The 20,475-nt window shown below is 44.0% G+C and overlaps 1 protein-coding gene across 2 annotated transcripts in view; it reads right to left on the reverse strand.

The window, feature by feature from the left end:
- Positions 1-2,158: 2,158 nt before the first annotated feature.
- Positions 2,159-20,475, reverse strand: part of lamc1.L (laminin subunit gamma 1 L homeolog) — a 76,824-nt gene continuing 58,507 nt past the window's right edge. The window contains exons 21-28 of one of the 2 annotated variants that reach the window (XM_018258504.2): positions 20,260-20,397; positions 19,811-19,955; positions 13,481-13,630; positions 12,351-12,465; positions 11,973-12,172; positions 5,416-5,574; positions 5,232-5,331; positions 2,159-3,753 (exon numbers count right to left, since the gene is read on the reverse strand). In XM_018258504.2, the coding sequence (XP_018113993.1) occupies positions 3,497-3,753; positions 5,232-5,331; positions 5,416-5,574; positions 11,973-12,172; positions 12,351-12,465; positions 13,481-13,630; positions 19,811-19,955; positions 20,260-20,397 (1,264 nt within the window). In that variant the 3' untranslated portion in view covers positions 2,159-3,496. Of the gene's footprint in view, positions 3,754-5,231; positions 5,332-5,415; positions 5,575-10,465; positions 10,626-11,972; positions 12,173-12,350; positions 12,466-13,480; positions 13,631-19,810; positions 19,956-20,259; positions 20,398-20,475 lie in introns of those variants that run through there. The other variant, XM_018258505.2, reaches the window with a different exon arrangement.

The following is a 20,475-nucleotide window of genomic DNA, read 5'->3' on the forward strand; positions in this document are numbered from 1 at the left end:
CAAGAGGAAGGCACTGGCACAAATCTGGGGTGCTGATGAGCTGAAACTGTGAGCCACTATGGTACTGTCAAGTGTCTACTTCTGGAGGTCTGAGTTACATAAAGATCTGGGAGATAGACAAAATGTAGGAAATGGAGCATGGGCGTAGAGGGAGACATGATTGGGGGACAGCTTAGAAAGCGGTGAAAGCTACAATAAAGAACCCCTTTCTCCCTCCCCCTCCTCATTATCTAAGAATATATTAACAGAGATAAACTGAAACAAAATAGACATAATCTGGATACAAAAAAATAGAACACACATTAATCAAGCAATTTCAAAATCATTAATAGCACCAGTGTAATTAAAAGGGTTCCACCCTCGGCCCTCCCGAGTGCCCCAGGGAAGGGACGTAAAGTGTGTCCTTAGGAAGAGGGACTGCTGTGTGAGAAGACCAAATGAATCAGAGGCATGGATTCTCAGAACTAGAGGGGACACGCATCGTTCATTTTTCAGAGAGGAATTAAAGCCTACAGCCATTAAAAGCATGAGCCAGGGAAACGTTCTCTGGCATCTCCATCCTTGTTTTTTTTTTTTTTTTAAATAATGTTCTTAGGGTATTCTAATAATAGAATCCTCATACACTACACTCTATATAAAAGGGCAAGTATACCTTCATTCTATAAGCGATGTTCACTTCAAGGAGCACTTATTTTATCTGATAATTTGTCTTTATATACTATTTAGTTACTTCTATTGATAATTAATTCTACCACTAGGTGGAGCGGATAAATCATCTGTAGTAAAATGTATGAAAGTGGCTGCAGACACCACTGAAGCAAGCCCTCGCTGCAGTCACTGTTAATGTAGAACATTGAGCAATGCTGGTATTTCTGTTTTTCTAAAAAGGCGGCAACCCTAGTCACCCACTTTAGATAAACTACAGTAGCTTAAGGCAGATTTAGTTTATAAACTTTAGACACAAAGGAGTCTACAAAAGGAGAATGAAGATAAGCGAGACCTAGTTCTGTGTTTACAGACAGCAGAATATAAAATACTTGTTTTTGTTAAAAGGATTCTGTCATGATTTGTATTATGTAGTTTTTATTTCTAAATTACACTGTAAATAATTCACTCTACAATATAACATTTCATTCCAAAACAAGTAAGTGTTTTTTTAAGTTGTAATATTGGCGTGTAGGCAGCCATCTCAGGTCATTTTACCTGGTCATGTGCTTTCAGAAAGAGCCAGCACTTTAGGATGGAACTGCTTTCTGGCAGGCTGTTGTTTCTCCTACTCAATGTAACTGAATGTGTCTCAGTGGGACCTGTATTTTAATATTAAGTGCTGTTTAGATCTTCCAGGGAGCTGTTATCTTGTGTTAGGGAGCTGTTATCTTGTGTTAGGGAGCTGCTATCTGGTTACCTTCCCATTGTTCTGTTGTAAGGCTGCTGGGAGGGGGGGTGATATCACTCCAATTTTGCACTGCAGCAGTAAAGAGTGACTAAAGTTTATCAGAGCACACGTCACATGACTGGGGGCAGCTGGGAAACTGACAATATGTCTAGCCCCATGTCAGATTTCAAAATGAAATATAAAAAAATCTGTTTGCTCTTTTGAGAAACAGATTTCAGTGCAGAATTCTACTGGAGCAGCACTATTAACTGTGTTTTGAAAAAAAACAACATTTTTTCCCATGAAAGTATCCCTTTAAATCAGTGGTCCCCAACCAGTAGCTCGTCAGCAACATGTTGCTCTCCCCTTGGATGTTACTCCCAGTGGTCTCAAAGGAGGAGCTTATTTTTGAATTCCAGGCTTGGAGGCAAGTTTTGCTTGTATAAAAACCAGATGTACTACCAGAGTCTCAGAGTAGGTTGACAATCCACATATGGGTTACCAAATGTCCAATCACAGCAGTTATTTGCTAGCCCAAGAACATTTTTCATGCTAGTGTTGCTCCCCAACTCCTTTTATTTTGGAATGTTGCTCACGGGTTCAAAAGGTTGGGGATCCCTGCCTTTAAATGACCAATAAAGCTTAACAAATTTGTTTTAATAAAACACTAATGGAAGTATGAAAGCATAGCTTATTCTACACAATCCCTTGCCTTCTGTATATATTGGCTTTTATACATAAGTAGGAAGCTTCCATACCATGAAAAGCAAAGTATGTCATTCCCCCAAGCTAACTTGCTCCAGCAGCTGACATTAGCGATTGGCTTAAAGCTCTGAAGGTACCTGGTGCACAAGGGCACATTTCACAGCAGAGGAGTAGAAAAATTAATTATTGCATGTGACAATTGGGTACCCTTCCCTTCTTAGAACATAGAATGCTGTACATAGCACTGCTTTATTATAATATTAAATATCTAAACCAAACTAATGCACGGAGACATAAGTACTCTTAATGGGAAAAAGGCAAATGTAACCTCCTGTATTCTTTAAAGCTAAAATCTATTTAAAGGAATATATCAATAACAGAGTGTGAGTGGTGTTTAGGGATTGCCTGGGAATGGATGGAACATGACTGTGATAGGGCAGTTAGTAGTGGGTAACCAATAAATAAATGCTATAGTCCGATATTCCAAACCTTGATCAAGTGAATGGCTAGGTGTAACCCCATGCAGTGTTATGTCGTGTAGTGAAGGACACAATTTAGACAGGAGTACATTTATTCTCCTTTAAGCTGCTCATCACAGAATGGGGAAAGTAGCTGTGTCCCTCTCTTCATTATCGGTTCTGAGATGCCAAGACATTTGAATTAACTGTTACATATGATCAGGAAGGGTTGCTCCAGCTTCTGTTCACTAAGGGTGCAGCAGCTACAATAGACTATATGCACAGCCAATGACCGAAGACTGTTCCTAATTAGTTTTGTTCTATGGGGGATTAGGCTGGCTGTGTTGTTAGAATATAGGGCCAGGGCCCAGGCAGCTGATTAGTGCAGGGAAAGGCAATAGGATTGTATTTTTAGAATGGAGAATTTTTCTGCAAGTGCCCTTAATTTTGACAAGGACGTCAAAGCAAGTCTCCATTAATCCCATTAGTGCTAGAACTACAGGCCAATAAAATGCCACCAGAACTGAAGCAGGTAATCTCAGGTTTAAGACAGTTGCTTACACTATTCCTTCCATGGCATTTGGGAGTTTGGCCTCCTAGCACAGATAACCTGCTATACACTGCTGAGTGTTGAGATCTGCAGGCTGCTGTTTCCCTTAGCCTCATATAAATTCAAATATATATCTCCAGAGGAGGAAAACACAGCAATTTCAGAATTTTGCCTCATGACACACAGGATATAATGGGTGTTTGATGTTGAAGAGAACAATTGGATGTTGGATGGAGAACAATCAGATGTTGGCACTTTCCCTTCAGTTGAACATTCAGAGGGCAGGGAGTGAAGAGTGTGCAGGGCAATAAGTCTGGGTTGGGTGAGTAATAAGGCACTTCACAGCCAAACGTGGAGGTTGCTGAGGAAAGAGAAATCCTCCAACCTTATTTCCCAAGTGGGTCGGCTTTAAGGCTTTTCGATAATAGGGGTGTTATAGCAGCCAGTAGGCAGGGTGTTTTTAATGTCATTAAGATTAGTTATATCTCGAAGGATCTGGTCAATGTCTCGAGAATATGATTCTATTGCAGCTTGCTGTAGGTTGGAAGTCTCTTGAAGTTCTGCAAGTTTTCTGTCCAAATCGCTGTCACGGAGTTGGTTCTTTGCATCATCCAGCGTCCTCTCCAGATCAGTGAGTTGTCCAACATCCACAGAATCTAGCTGCCCTGTGAGGCCACATAGAGAGAGAGACAGTAGGAGAGAGACAAGACTGTATAAGAGATTGTGGAGGAGAAACATTACAACATAAAGAAACCAAAATAATCATTCAAATTAAGGTGGCTAAAAGCCATGTCAGCCTTAGAGAAAAACCTGGGTGCCTCCATGTTGATGGCATACACTTTAGAAGTACAAATGTTGAGAACCAATCAAACTTTCCATAACAGCTGTAGAACACCATTATATTCTACAGAGTTTGTTTGCTATCTAACCTTATAGCAGGTAAGAATGTCTGCACCATGGCAACACACGCTGCCTTGTATGACGCCTCTATTGCTCACAGCCACAACTTTATCTCCTTATAAAGCCCTCCTGTAATTGGATAATATGCTCTCAAATTGTTGTATGTTGTTTTGAAAATAAGAAAAAGAGAAAATGTAGCCCCTTAACATGCACCACCATTAAAGTAGAGTAAACCTCCATAAGGGGAGAAAAATGAAAAACACATATGCAAATAGGAAAAATGGGGGGGGGGGCAGGAAACCAAGTAATGAATAGTAAATTATTTACATCATTTACATATGGAGAAATTTGATAAAAAAATCAGATAACATCTGAAAACAGATTTTCTGCAAAGGGTTTTCAATTAATCACAACAAAGAAATACCAAATAACATACATCACCCTTCAAGTCAGTGTTAAGTGGCAGCAATTCCAACCGTGAGTCTGTGTGGATAAGTCATGGACACTGGGCACTGCCATTTTTCCCCCTTTCCTCTATTGTTATCTAGGTAGTTTTACTTGAAAACAAATCATCTTCCAAGGCTCAGGTTTTTCTTGCACCAAACATGCATATGCATATTTCTGTGCATTTGTTTTGGCAGGTCTTTGCTATTAAACATTATTATGGTTTTGACCATATCAGATCAAACAGATCAATAAGACCAATCACAGAAGCCTCCAGCTGTATCACAGGCATCCTACATGGACAGGAAAGCAAAGGGCCCAACACCACAGGAGTTTGATATGGCCAACTTATATGCGGGATGCTATAAAATGTGACTCTCCATCTCCATGCTGTTATGCTAAATATAATTATATCACATCAGTCTAAATAAAACATTCAAGTGTATTTGAATGAGAAGCAAATATCTATCAGACATAAATCGTTCCAGTAGTGTAGTGTTGGATGTAATTAGAAATCAGCGGTTTAGAGAATACATAACTGTATTTTGGGCATGAGAATAATTATATCCTGTTTTTAAAACGCCAAGCTTTTTTTACTAAATGAAAGCTAAGATTTTGTAAAGCTAAAGTAAAAGTGCACAGGAAGATTTCTGTGTGAAAATTCACAAAATGCATTTAAGTCAACAGGAATTTTTCTGTGGCAACTTTACTTTTGCACAATAGCTTGGAGTCTATGAGGGGTTTTTTTCGGCGAAACCTGGAGAAAATTCTTATCAAGGAGGAAAAACCAGCCAATTACCGAGTCGGGAGAGCAACTCATCGATCATCAAAAGAACCCCGTTAACAGACGACTTGGCCTTGTTGGCATATTTTTCAGCTTCCTGTGTTGCATTAGAGGCCTGAGGAAAAACAACAAACATAAGATGACTTTTGAATGTAGAAGTAAAACTCCAGCTGGATTTTCTCTTAAAATGAATACACACCATTTCAGCCATTTTCTCATCATTCTCCGCTTCCGTCTGCTTCTTATTCAGCTGATTCTCTGCATCTTGTAGCTGTTGCAGCATTTCTTGGAGATCCCCATCCAAATCAGTCACTTCCTTGAAGGTGTTATCTGCTTCGGCCCTGGCAGTGGCCGCTTTCTGCAGGCAAATTTATAATTTACAGAAGGGAAAATGCCAAAATACTATTACGCCATTCCGGTAAAAGCACCAAAGATAGATTTATTCAGGCAAAACGTATACACCGTCAGGCACCAGTATGTGTTCCCACCATCTGACAACATTCCAGGACAGGAACTAAACATCTTCTAACTTGGTACTTGTGTGTCTTACAAAAACTGTATGTTCTTACTGGTTTCTATATGCTCAAAGCAGACAGTCTAATATGTTTCACACAACATTTATAGGAAATTTGAAAGCAATGAAACTGGTCTTTACGCAACAGCAGAAACACTCCGTAAATACTGAATATTAGAAGTAGAAGTGAAAAGTGAAAACCTAAAACCTGCAGTAAAACATGACTTACAGTTGGGGTAATTTTTAAACACTGGGCAGATTTGCACCAGGACAGTAACACATTCCATCACATTTTTGATTTTATTGTTCTACCTGTAGGTGGCTGAAAAAAAAAGCTAATCACTGATTGGTTACTGGTGTATATTTGCCCAATGTTTATAGACAAGGCCATGGGTAGAATCTGACTGTACAATAGATTGTGGAAAGTACAAGCAACACATTAAGACAACCTTTCTTCTAAAATTAAGAGCAATTAAAAGGGGTTATTCACCTTTAAATTAACTTTTAGTATGACATAGAGAAGGCTATTTTGAGACAGTTTCATTTTTTCTTATTTGTGGTTTTTGAATTATTTAGCTTTTTGTGCAGCAGTTTGCAATTTCAGCAACTATCTGGTTCCTAGGGTTCAATTTAACCTAGCAACCAGGCAGTGGTTTAAAAGAGAAAGGTAATATAAAAAGGGAGGGCCTTATAGAAAAATAAGTAATAAAAAATGATAATTAAGGTGAAGTTGTACCAGGCAAAGAACAAAAGTTTAGACTAAAAGGAGATTTTGTGTACTCACCGTTAAATCTCTTTCTCTTCAGTAGCTTGGGGGACACAGGGACATTGGGGTATAGCTGGTACAGCCAGGAGGCAGGACACAACTAATTAAAAAACTGGCTCCTCCTCCACTGGCTATACCCCCAGCAGGTGGAGCTTCACTCAGTTTGTAACAAAGTCAAGAGGAATCAAATAATCCTTTATAACATGTAATAGTAAAATACAAACAAGTTAACATGTCTGATAGAAAAAAGCAGAGCCTCAATCCAGGGCGGGAAGCCATGTGTGCCCCAAGCGACTGAAGAGAAAGATTTAAAGGGGACCCGTCACCCAAAAAAATTATTCAAAATCCTATTTTATCAGATTAGTCAAGGAAAATGAACTTTAATTCCACTATATAAATTATTTGAATCTTGCTTCCTTCAGTCTGGGATTTCAAAATTATAACAAGCAGGCAGCAGCCATTTTGTAGTCACTGTTATTAAGAAAAGACTTGTATCATCTCAGAATCTTGTTTGTGCACCAGAATGGGGGACCCGATGTCCATCCCCATGCCCTGACCACACAGTTATATGGTAAAGAGAACTGGGGGAATGTGTGGGGAGCAGTGACATCTAGGAAGTGCTGAATTGAAAGTGAAAGTAATTGTCTGCCCCGCCTCTATGCTACGGGCATAGAGGCGGGGCAGACAATATTTGATTGACAGCTGAGATTTTTAAATGCTACGGGCATAGAGGCGGGGCAGACAATATTTGATTGACAGCTGAGATTTTTAAATGAGTTTACAACAGCTATGAATGCTTTAATAAAAAAAAAAGAATTTGGATTTCATGTTTAATTTGAAAAGGACTTTTATTAAACAGATTTTTGTGTCTGGGTGACAGGTCCACTTTAACGGTGAGTACACAAAATCTCCTTTTCAGAAGGTCTGCTTGGGGGTCACAGGGACAGTGGGGACGTACCAAAGCTGTCTCCTAAAATCCCGGGTGGGAGAGTGAGGCCTATGTGGAAACAACCACTGCGGCTTAAAGCACCTCTCTGCCGAAGCGAGTGTCAGAAGCTGCAAAGGTATCAAAATGGTAAAATTTGCAAAAAAAAGAGTGGACCGAAGTCCACGTAGTTTCTTTGCACAGCTGTTCTGCCGAGGCCCGATTTCTGAAGACCCAAGACGTACTCATCCCTCTGGTAGAGTGGGCAGTAATCCTAGCTGGAGGCGATTGGCCTTGTGTCGTGTAGGCACGCTGAATGGTTTACTTGATCCAACAGGAAATGGCAGATTTAGTGGCAGGTGAACCTTTATGAGGTCCCAAAGGCAGGATGAGTAGAGCATCAGTCCTGCGGATATCCTTAACTCTATGAGGATAGAATTTTAGATCTCTAACAGGATCCAGAGAATGTAGAGCCACCTCCTTGGGATTAGATGGTGAAGGACAGAAGGTTGGAACCGTTATTTACTAGTTCAAGTGAAATTCTGAGACCACAGTAGACAGGAAATAAGGGACAGTTTAGAGAACTGCTCTGTCGTGATGGAAAAACTAAGAAGGGCGGATTACAGAATAAGGTGTTGAGTTCAGAAACACGTCTTGCTGAGGCAATTGCCAAAAGAAAAACTGTCTTCCAGGTGAGCCATTGAAGAGACACTGACCCCAATGGTTCAAAAGGCGCGTGTTGTAATGCTTGCAATACCAAGGTAAGGCCCCAGAGAGGAGCTGGTGGTCGAATGGGGGGGGGCCACATGCGCAACCCCCTGGCTAAAGTTTCTGACAGCACGATCTTCTTGAATAGGACAGAAAAGCAGAAATCTGAGATTTTAGAGAACCAAGAGACAGGGAAGACCTTGAATAAAGCATTGTTTCGGTTGCACCATTGACGGTAAGTTGACCAGTCTCAATGGTATGTCTTGGCTGAAACTGGCTTTCTGGCATCGCACATAGTGCGTGCTACAACCTTGGAAAAACCCCTTTTGAGTCAGGATCTGTGTCTCAAGAGCCATGTCGTCAAATTCAGGTATGATGGATTTGGATGTTGGATTGGACCCTACAATAGAAGGTCCGGCAGAGGAGGTAGCATCCAGGGTTCTGCTACTGACAAATTGATGAGGTCTGTGAACCAGGAAAGTCGAGGCCACCTAGGTGCTATGAGAATTAGAGGTGTCTGCTCTGTCTGCAGCCGTCTGTTAGCCTTGGGAGAAGTGGCAGAGGTGGAAAGACGTACGCTTAGTTGAAACGGCCAGGCCGCCGTGAGAGTGTCGACGTCGAAATGCTAGGGGATCTCTGTACAGAGCTAGAAAAGCTTCCACAGTGTGTCCACTGTGCGTCGACACTCCACCCCACCCCTGTGTTATCTCGTGGAATACTTTGTCGTTTAGAGACCACTCGCATGTGTCAATGGACTGTCTGCTTAGAAGGTCTGCTTCCCAGTTGAGGAGTCCTGGAATGTAGATGGCTGAAAGCATGGTCTGATGGCTTTCTGCCAATTGGAAAATGAGCTTGACCTTGTTTAAGGCCCCTCTGCTTCTCGTGCCCCCTTGGTGGTTGATGTAAGCCACCGCTGTGGCATTGTTCATCTGAATCTTCGCCACCTGATCTATCGGATATCGTTGCCAATGAAGAAGGCCTGGACATACTGCTCGAATCTCTAGAAGATTGATCTGTTGTTTATTTTCCTCTCGAGGGCAGCTCCCCAACCTGACAGACTTGCATCTGTAGTGAGTACTCGCCAGTGTGGGTCTCCTAGATTTCTCCTAGATGTCTGCCTAATGTTAGGTGGTTGGTCTTCAGCCACCAACGCAGGGATACCCTCGTCTGGTGAGGTAGACTGATCTCTTGTAGCAGGGATCGTCGTTTCCACAACGTCACGATGTTCCATTGGAGCTCTTGAAGATGGAATTGTGCAAACGATCTGCTTCTATGGCGGAGACCATGACTCGCAGGACTTTCGTGCAATTTTGACAGTGTGTTGTCGTTTCTGCAAAAGCGGTCTTACTAGAAAGGAAGTCATCCTCATCTTGTTCAGAGTTAGAGGAAAGCTCTCCTTCAGATCGGTCACCTTCAACCATTAAATGAGGGCCGAAGGGAAGAATTTCCCGAAGGTAATCACTATCTTCATCTGAAAACGAAGGGGCCCTGCGCTTGGTGGGCCTCACTTTGGGATTATCAAGGCGTGACAATAGCTTGTCTAATGATAATGCCAATTTTGGAATCCCTGTGGCTAGTTGGGATTCCCATTCTGGAGGAAAATGAGGGCCCCTGGGTGGAGAGGGGTCCCTGTTCAGAGATAAGGATTCATCCTGAGTCTGGTCTGCCCAAGGGATAAGAGGGCCTGGAGATTCAGAATCATGTTCTATAGGCTTACATTTGATGCATAATGGGTCTATGGGCCCAGAAGACAAACGTTTGCTGTATTTGGCACAAGGCAGACATTTAACAGAAGCAGTTGGCGCTGCCCTGGAAAAAAGGTTATCACTTTGACCATCAGACATGACAATAGAAAAAGTGTAGTGGGCTTGTAATTAGGGTAGGATGGAGGATCCCTAGTAGCCCCTATGTCCAGCTGAACACTAACCTGCGGAAGGTAGAGCAGGGAAGGAGGATCAGCAGTCCTGGGTGTGCCCTGCTGGAGCTGAAAACCAGGCAGGATAACCTACTGTATGTCTAGAGCTGTAGGCAGGACACTCTGTGCAGACAAAGAAGGTCCGCCTATTGCAGGAGGTATGGAGCGGTTAAAAAACCCAGAGCTCTTGTCTCCCAGAAGTCTGGACAAAATGGTTTCGCGAGAATGCTGTGGAACGCAGGGAAAATGTTGGCGTGTGACCTGCGCCTCTGTAATAGAAAAGGCGCCAGGACAAACTGTATGCAGGACCGCGCACCGCCCACGTTGCCCTACAGACCCGGGAAACGGCTTTTAGAATAGATGACCTGTGCTGCAGGTGGCAAGAAGTTTGCAGAGTGAGGGAGAATGAGACTGAGACAGTAAGCGCACAAACGCGCACTCTCCTATGACCTGCCCGTGAACTCCCTGTGCTGTGAGGGAGAGAGCTGCAAACCAGGGGCCCTTAGTATAAAAAGGGGAATCTTTGACTTACCCCAGGAAGGCCCTATGGTCTCAGTTCTCCGGCCAGCTTTCTTTTCTTCCTGTAGATGAAAAAAGGGTATCAGGCTGGATGGTCCGTGCTCAAGGCACTCCAAGACCCCGGGGACTGGTCCCTCGTAGGGGGGTGTCAGAATGGACCTCTACACAGTGTAGAGGGCGTGAACATCCCCAGGTGTCAGTCTAGCTGAACAATTTGAATAAAATAATAAAAGAAACTCTTGCAGAGAAAAATAAAGTCCTATCCTCGTGAGGACACCACTCAAACTGAGTGAAGCTCCGCCTGCAGAGGGTATAGCCAGTGGAGGAGGAGCCAGTTTGTTTTATTAGTTTTGTCCTGCCTCCTGGATGTACCAGCTATACCCCACTGTCCGGTCCCTGTGCCCCCAAGCAGACTAGGAGAAAACAGTGTTTTCCTTCCTGACACAATAATGAATAACATTGCCCCATACCATGCATTTTTGGGCTGAAATCAGACAGGCAATTGTCAAAAAATGACAGACTGTACATGGTATAAAGCATTTTTATGCTGGCAGGGAAATGTCTGTGTGTGACATTAGCTTAAACTCTTAAATTCCTTTCCCAATATTCTGCCACAATTTGAATATGACTGAATGTAAAGCTCAGTGTATTTGTACATTGTATATACACTCTACATTACAAGACATGCAAATGAACATTAGCCACAGTACTTGAATTTCTGTGTTACAGCCCAAAACTGATTTTGCCCACTTATACACTGTATATACACTCTACATTACAAGACACACTCTAATGTACCCTGGCATATTGTGTTGGGCCCTATAAGGACACATACATGCTAAAAACAGCACTTGAGAGTACCTTAACCAGTACAAGATTTTTCCAAGCTGTAGGATCATGATGTATAGTTCTGTTTGCAAAGTTGCACTTAATTTGGAGAATGTTTTTCACTTTGGATGGATGAAGCACATACACAGCAGAGCTGATAATTACATTCCAGGCAGAGTTTTCCATAAATAACAGATGGGTAAAATGCCAAGAAAGAGAGTCTGCCTTTCGTTAATGCCATAAATAAACAGACAAACAAGCACAGTAAGACTTGTGTGTGTAGGTATTTAACTGCTGGGTTCCACGGATACGTGACTGGCAACCTGAAGTTACATATTCACTGTAAGGAAACTTTATCTATTCAATCCCTGTGTTTTTTGTTTTTTTTTTAAATGGGGAAAAAAAACCCAAAAACAGAACAATAATGGAGGGCTTATTAGGAGGTGGCCAGGGTTCTGGTGTGTGTCAGTCGGTCAGGTTGGAAACATGCAAATGAACATTAGCTGCAGTACTTGAATTTCTGTGTTACAGCCCATAACTCCATAACTGATTTTGCTCAATAGGTGTGGCTGACAACATACCTTTTGGACGGTATTGGCTAGCGCTTCTGCCTCCTCTGCCTTGCTCTTTGCTCCACGTGCATCAGCATTAGCATTGCCCAGTGCACTCTCTGCCTGTCGTGTCTTGTTATTGGCTTCAGCAATGGTTTGGGTGATCATCGGGATCTTACGTAAAGCAGTTTCTGCTGCTGTCTTATTGTCATTCACTCTCTTGTCAAAATCTAAAAGGAGCAAAGCAAAAAGAAAGGTTTTAAAATTCACAATTCTCCATAAAAATAAATAAATGTACGGTACTAAAACTTCCCAGCATGAGATATTTCACTTTATGCTGAAGTATATGCTAAAAGGCATTTGAGGATAATTGCATATGTATCTTATCTTAACACAGCTGAACTTCACCTCTCAGCTTGTTGAGTATATCATTAGCTTCTTGCAACGTTTCACGGCCCTTCTTTGCAGCTTCCTCGGCTTGTGCTTTTGCTGCATCAGCTCGGGCAAGCAGCTGGTCGGCGGTCTACAAGGAAATAAGACAACATGGTTATGGAGCCACATGAGAAAATCCAAAGAACAGACAAAGCAGTTAATAAGAGCTATAATATTAGTAGAACATGTGGTCACTTCTATAAACTTGCACAAGCACTGAATGGATACTGCACTGACTAATCTGGTAATGCAGAAAATGTGTATTTCTTTTTTAATTACTATTGCAAGTGCACTAACTAGATCTGAAAGGTGCAAAATATAATAGTCATCAATAACATACAAATTTAGTTAATATGGAATAGTATGATTGGAGACTGAACCTTGCTTTCTGGTTATTACACACAAATATTGTGTTTTGAGGATTCAAGATTTTCAATAAAAGATAGCAGAAGCACAGGGGTTATCGGGCGTTATATTTATAATGTGCCTTCCTAAGGAAAGGTTTCACTGTTTCATAGAAATCATTTTGGATCATAATATGTAGCCACTTTAAAAACACAAAGCAATTATTACAGACAAAACATATATTGGTTATTTAAAGGGATTCAAATGGCGTTCAAGAATTCAACGTTCAAGAGTCAATATGTAAAGAGCAGAATACAATTCTTGTTATCTACACCAGTACGATCCAGAAAAACAAAGATGGTTTTTTCAAGGTATGGTAGCCCTCTATGCTTATACAGCCTTGATGTTGCATTTTATTTATTGTAATATTAGTCTTTATTTATAAAGCAACTATACATTGGTTACAGCATGTTTAAACTTCAGTAATGGGAAAGAAACACATATTTACCTTTGGGGCGTTTCAAGAAAATAGGTAAGTAATATGTTGTTTAGAAAATAACACTAGATGGATGGGTAAGACCTGTAGGAAAGCATTTTTTAACAGTAGTAGTTTTATTATATTGTGTCTACTGGAGAAAGAAACTGGAGTGATATGTGAGAAATCTGTAGTAACACCACACATACAAAAGCGTTCAGTGTACATTCACTATCAGCAGGGTGTGCATTGCATGGCGAATATCACAGAACATCGCAAAACTGACCTGCTGCTCAGTCTTCCCTTTATCTAGCAGGTTTTTGACTTCCATTTCACGACCCCTCATGTCCTCTCGCAGATCATCATAGTCTCGCAGCTTTCTGTCAATCAATGAATCCAGCTCTTCTGCCTCTTTCTGGATCTTGTCTGCTTCATTCTGAAAGAAAGGGGGAATAGTTCAAAGTGCTTCCAACCCACACATTTGTCAGACTTAGTCCGTTCATGCAGGAGATTTAGTTGAGAGGCCTGTTTACATAGTTACATCAATTATTTTTGTTCCTTTGACCCCTTTACTGCCAGATGCTCTAGAAAAGGAGATTTTGTGTACTCACCGTTAAATCTCTTTCTCTTCAGTCGCTTGGGGGACACAGGGACAGTGGGTATAGCTGGAACCACTAGGAGGCAGGACACAATAAAAAAATAGAAACTTGACCCCTCCTCCTCCTGCTATACCCCTCCTCTGTAGGCAGAGACACTCAGTTCGTACCAAAGGAGAAACAGGAGGTTATCAATAATCAACAGAAAATCTGATAACTAATTACAAGAAGAACAGTCTGAAGCCAAGAGAAGGCCTCTATTCAGGGAGGGAAGCCCTGTGTCCCCCAAGCGACTGAAGAGAAAGAGATTTAACGGTGAGTACACAAAATCTCCTTTTCTCTAGGTCTGCTTGGGGGACACAGGGACAGTGGGGACGTACCAAAGCTGTCCCCTGAATCTAGGGCGGGAAGTAGAGGCCTACGTGGAACCAGCCACTGCAGCCTGAAGTACCTTCCTGCCATAGTGGGTGTCAGATGCCACAAAATTTGGCAAAAGTATGGATTGAAGTCCACGTTGCAGCCTTGTTCCGCTGAGGCTTATTTTCGAAAAGCCCTCTGGCGGAATGTGCCCTGATTGATCTGGGGGAACCTGACCCTGTGATGAATAGGATCTCTGGATGGCCTGCTTTATCCATCAGGATATGGTGGTCTAAGGACAAGGAGTCCGATAGACGGATGTTCTCGACCCGGTGCAGGTAAAATTTGAGGGCCCTAATGGGGTCGAGGGTGTGCAGTGCTGCTTCCTTCGCATTGGAAAGGGATGGACAGAAGGTAGGAATCGTAATTTCCTGGTTGAGGTGGAAAGTGGAAACCACCTTGGGAAGAAAAGAGGGAGACGTATGAAGTACTGCCCTGTCGTTGTGGAAGGTCAACAGAGGAGACCTACAGGATTGGGCAGAGATCTCAGATACTCTCCGTGCTGAGGCAATAGCCAGCAGAAAAAACTGTTTTCCATGTGAGCCACTGAAGTGGAATAGAATCCATGGGTTTAAAGGGAGCGTGTTGCAGGGCACGTAGGACTAGGGTTAAGTCCCAATTTGGCACCGGTGAAAGTACCGGGCGCTTTATGTGGGCCATTCCCTGAAGAAAAATCCTAACATCTGGGAACAAGGCGAGAGGTCTTTGGAACAGGATGGAAGTGCCGAAAACTGAGATTTCAGTGATCCGAGGGACATGTGCAGGGACAGTCCCTCCTGTATAAGGCCAGAAGGAGTGGAGTGGAAAACTTCAGTGAATTGAAACCATTACATTGGCACCACCAATGGAAAGTAAACCAGACCCAATGGTACGTCTTGGCGGAGACCGGTTTGCGGGCTGCACGCATGGTAGAATGACAGTGTGAGAGAACCCCTTCCGTCTTAGGATCGCAGTTTCAGTAGCCACGCCATCAAATTGAGGGTGGCAGGACAGTGGTGAAGGATTGGACCCTGAGAGAGAAGGTCCAGGATGAGAGGCCAAGGTTCCTCTACTGAGAGATGTACTAGATCCTAGACCCAGGATCTACGGGGCCATGTTGGAGCTATGAGGATGAGAGTATGAGTTCTCTCTGAAGTTTCTTGATCTTTCTTGGAATGAACGCAAGATGGAAGTCCCAGGGAGAGGTGAGGGCGTCTGCCGCCAGAGGGTCCCTGGACCTTGCAAAGAAGAGAGCAACTTTACGATTGTGATCGACCTCTGGCGTCCCCCATCTTTGAGTGATCTTGTGGAAGATGTTGTCCTTTACAGGCCACTCGCAGGAATCTAGGGATGTCTGCTGAGATAATCTGCTTCCCAGTTTAAGAGACCTGGAATGAAGATGGCTGACAGGCAAGTCGGATTGTCTGTATCTCAAGAAGGTTGATGTGAAGACATTGTTCCGATAGAGGCCAGCGACCCTGCGCTGACCGACCCTCTGCACTGCTCCCCAACCGGAGAGGCTTGCATCTGTGGTGAGCAGTCACCATTGTGGATCCCCTAGGGGTCTGCCCCTGGTCAGGTGACTGGTTTGCATCAACCAGAGAAGAGAGACTCGAGTCCTGCGGGATATACGAAATTCCAGGAGAAGGGATTTGTGCCTCCAGGTCGCAAGAATATTCCACTGAAGCTCCCTGAGGTGACGTTGGGTGAAGGGAACTGATTCTATCATCGAAACCATGACTCCCAACACCTTCATGTAGAATCTCGCGGTGTGGGACTTCGAGAGGAGAGACCGCACGAGGGTCCGCAAATGCTGGACCTTGTCACTGGGAGAGTTTGTGTCTGGGTGTTGAACTGCATCCAGAGGAAGACCATGGATTTGCTTGGGGTTAACGAGGACTTGTCCAGGTTGATGAACCAACCAAACTCCTGTAATCGAACCATGGTGAAGTGCAACGCCTGCTGGGCCACTGCAAATTAAGGTGCCTTGATCAGGAGATCGTCCAGATAAGGAGTTATGGATATCCCCCTGGTGCGGATTAGAGCAGTGGCCACCGACATGATCTTGGTAAAGACACGAGGGGCCGAGTTCAGGCCAAGGGGAAAGTCTGTGAGTGGGAAGTGGCGATTTTGGAAGGCAAATCGCAAGAATCTCTGATGGGGACAGAAAATTGGGGCCGCGATTACAGACCTGAGGGATTCCAACCTGAACCTTCGCGGTCGAATGAAAGTATGGAGTTCCTTGAGGTCCAGGATTGGCCGAACAGATCCATCCTTCTTGGGGACTACAAACAAGTTTGAGTAATAGCCTCGGAATCTCTCCTCAGTTGGAAAAGGGATGATGACCTCTGAACGGATAAGCTTGCCGATCGCGTCGTGCAGCGCCTGAGCCTTTTGATGCCCCTGAGGATATCTGGACATGAAGAACCGGCGGGGTGGGAGAGAAGCGAATTCTAGGTGGTAGCCCTGACTCACGACCTTGTGTACCCAGGCGTCTTGAGTCAGATTCTTCCAGGAGTCGGCAAACCTGCAAGTCTCCCCCCCCTACGGCTGAGTCGCTGAAGGGAAGAAGGGGTGAGTAATGCAGACGTGGACTTGCGGGACTGCCAGGATAGCCTGGACCTTCCACTGAAGCGTCCTCTGCAGGTGGTGGAGTGTCGTGAGAGACTTTTTTGAAGACAAGTCCGCAGTTTCATCCAGAGAGATCTGCGAACCGATACCGACAAGTCAAGTCGGCTGAATTTCTGCTAATCACCTGTAGCGCATCGAGGGAGGCTTCACATAGGTAGTCAGCCTCCTTGATTTGCGAGGCCAAATGAGCGAGTTCTTCACGGGGGACCCTTGTGGCAATCGCTCGGCATAAGGCGTCCGACCAAGTTTGGACGGCTCTACTTACCCAAGCCGAGTCTAGAACAGGCCGAAGGGAGGTACCTGAAGCAGAGAAGAGGGAACTTAGAATGCCCTCAAGCTTCTTGTCCATGGAGTCCTTGAAGGAGGCTGCATCAGGAACTGGTAAAGCAGTGCCCTTAGATAGTCGAGAGACAGGCGCGTCCACTGAAGGTGGGGAGGTCCACTTTTCCGTTAGTTCCTGTGGAAAAGGATATAGTTTGAGAAAAACTGCGGTTAGCCTGGAAACATCCCTCTGGCTTGAACCATTCCTGTTGTATAATTTGCTCGAGTTGAGCATGAGAGAGGAAAGGAAGGTGAGGACCTGCTGACCTGCTGCGGCGCTTAAACAAGGAGGTACTGCAACTAGGTTCAGGCTCCTTTAAGTGAAGGGTCTTAATACTGAAATGAGGGAATCAATGGCCTCGGAGGAGAGTTTGGGGGGATTCCCCTTACTCTGGGTCGGAACTGTGAGATAGTTCACCATCAGACAGAGCCAGATCCTCCTCGGAGTCAGGCGGCAGGGATGAAGTAGTGATGGACTCCGCCTCACACTCATCCTCGGAAGGAGAGGGGGCTCTACATTTTGGAGGCTTAGGCCGAGGCTTATCTAGCCACAGGACTCCACCAATTTAGGAATGCCGGCGGCAAGCTTAGATGCCCATTCTGGGGGAGGCTGGGGGTCCAGGTGGGTGGAGTCCCGGGGCTGGCCTGATGGGTCCCCATGGGAGGCTTGGCTTACCTGAGGACGGAGTTCTGACGTTTCGGAAACTGCATCAGGTGGCTTGCACGTGGAACACAGAGGGTCCTTGTGACCAGATGCGGCATTTGGCACAAGCTAAATACTTAACCGATGAAGTAGTTGCTGGCCTGGAAAAAAGGTTATCACCTGTACCTTCAGACATGGTGTACACAAGCTGTTCCTGTAAGAGAGGAATTAAGTTAACAATATATATAATGTAGGATATATATATAACTGAAAATGCTTCCCCAGGGTACTGCTGGGAGTAAAGCCTTGGAAGGGAGTAAAGGCTGATAAGGCAGTAATTACAAAGCCTGCTGCCCTGTGGCATTAGCTAAAAACCCCACTGTGTCAGCAGTACTGCCCTGTTGTGTTCTTAGTATAAACAGGGGGGGGGGGCTGCGCTGCAGAGAAGCTGGGAAAGAGTTCTGCCCAGTGTGGTGAGTCTGCTAGTAATAGAACCTCCTCCAGAATCAATGGGAAGTAGCTGCCTGGGCGCACAATGGAGAGTGCGAAGAATGGCCCCTCCCCTAGCGGTGACATATGGTGCAGACGTACACCTTAGAAAAATGGTGCATAAGGCACTGGCGCGCAATTTTTGGGTTGCACACAGGGTGCACGTACAGTAAGTGAAAAATCTGCCCCAGCCGTTGCCTCCCCAGGTAGAGTGAAAGACAGCCTTGGTGAAGTCTCTTGTAAAATAGTGGTGCGCAACTGGTGCTAAGCCCACAATAACTCTCTTGTGCTGCTGACAGTGAGGACAGTAGGAAACATAAGTGCCATTCCCATTCTGGACAATTTGTAGAGATGATTTGGCAGCTGTGCTCTCAATCTCAGTAAGCCACACCCGCTCCAGGTGTAGGAAATTAACCAATTACTGAGTACTGAGAGAAAGCAAGTGAAAAGGCAGACCTTGCTGCTAGGTGCTCTTTATTGCACACAACATGTTTCAGGCCAGAAGCCCTTTATCAAGTGCCTGTGTGTTTGCTGGAGGCTGATTAACATACTGCCTGGGTCTGAACTAGTGACCTGCAGGTTGCAACAAAGTCTCCTATACTGCTGTGCAAGGCAGATGGATTGTGCAGAGGGGGAGGGGGGCTCAGAGAGTGAATAGGCTGCTATTAAGGATATATGCTTACCTTAAATGAGCCACGGCAGGAGTTCCCAGACTGTAGTGTAGGGATCCTTGGGGCATATAAGGAGGATTGAGCAACAGGATGAACCTGGCTATACCTCAGCCCTGTGTCCCGGCCAGCGCATCCTCTCTCTGTATGTCAGAGGGAGGGAATCAATGCTGGATGGTCAGTGCACAGCACAAGAGACCCTGGTGACATCCTCAAGTAATGGATCAGACTACTCAGTGTAGCTGTCCAGCTCCATTTCCATATGTGAAGGAATTGTAATGAAATAAAAATAAAAGAGCAAAATAAATAGTAAAATACTCCTGAATGCAGGAGACGGTCCTAACCTCCTGAGGACACAACGAAACTGAGTGTCTCTGCCTACAGAGGAGGGGTATAGCAGGAGGAGGAGGGGTCAAGTTTCTATTTTTTTATTGTGTCCTGCCTCCTAGTGGTTCCAGCTATACCCACTGTCCCTGTGTCCCCCAAGCAGACCTAGAGAAAACTAGCATTAAATACATATGGTGCCTACAAGGCATTCCTCTAACTTATTCTCTCACTAGCCCAAGCTCCAGGCAGAATGCAACATTAATCCATAATCTGAACAGCATCTGTCCAACACTTCATTTGAAGCAAATCGCACAGCAGGTTTTATTTATAGTGGTATATTCTATAAACATTTAACACAATCTTGAAATTGAAAAGTGATATAACCTATATAACAACTATTAAAAAATATAATGAAAGTGAATATTTAAGCCACTAATCAATGATTGGTGAAAGTTAATGATAGTGATATATCAAGCCATTAAGGCTCCCACTGTAGATCAACAAATGAAATTATTAATCCAGTCCTCATTGTGCTGCAGTTTTACCTGTAATCCAGTGGTATCAATATTGGGAAGTGATGTCAAGTTGGCATAAATCTGCAGCGCTCTGTTGCCAGCCTCCTCAGCCTCTGCATGCACCTTGCTAGCCTGCTTCTCCAGCTCCCGGGCTATGTCCTTAGCCTGTGCATACCTAAGGGTGGAAAAGTCAAAACACATTTTAATATTATTTCTACAGAAAAGAACAGTGAATTATTTCTTTTACATTCAATTTGTAATACAAGACTGCAAAAGGGGGAAAAAAACTAAATATGTAAGCACTGTAAATGAATCAATTGAAGGTTCAATGTGGTAAAGAATCTGTTTTTGCACTACAACTCCCAGCAAACGGGACAGCCTGTCACTGTGGGAGGGATCTTCAGTGAGGTACATTAACAAGCTGGAGATCCTCATTTTCCCCATTGTTGGTATAATACAGTTGCATCCCTGATACCCACTTGCGATTTAGTTCTTCAATATCTAAGGCTGTCTGATTCTCTGCAGCAAGAGTTTTTTGTAACAAGCGAAGTGCTTCATTTGCAGTGTCATTGGCTTCCTTAGCAGCCTTCTCTATCTCCCGAGCTTCCTGCATATGCCTATGGAAAGAGAACAGAAATTGCACAGTTTAAAGTGTAGCGTAGCTTTGAAGATATCTGTACGGTCTCTAAATGCCT

Source organism: Xenopus laevis, chromosome 4L (genome assembly GCF_017654675.1).
Source record: "Xenopus laevis strain J_2021 chromosome 4L, Xenopus_laevis_v10.1, whole genome shotgun sequence".
Lineage (NCBI taxonomy): Eukaryota > Metazoa > Chordata > Amphibia > Anura > Pipidae > Xenopus > Xenopus laevis.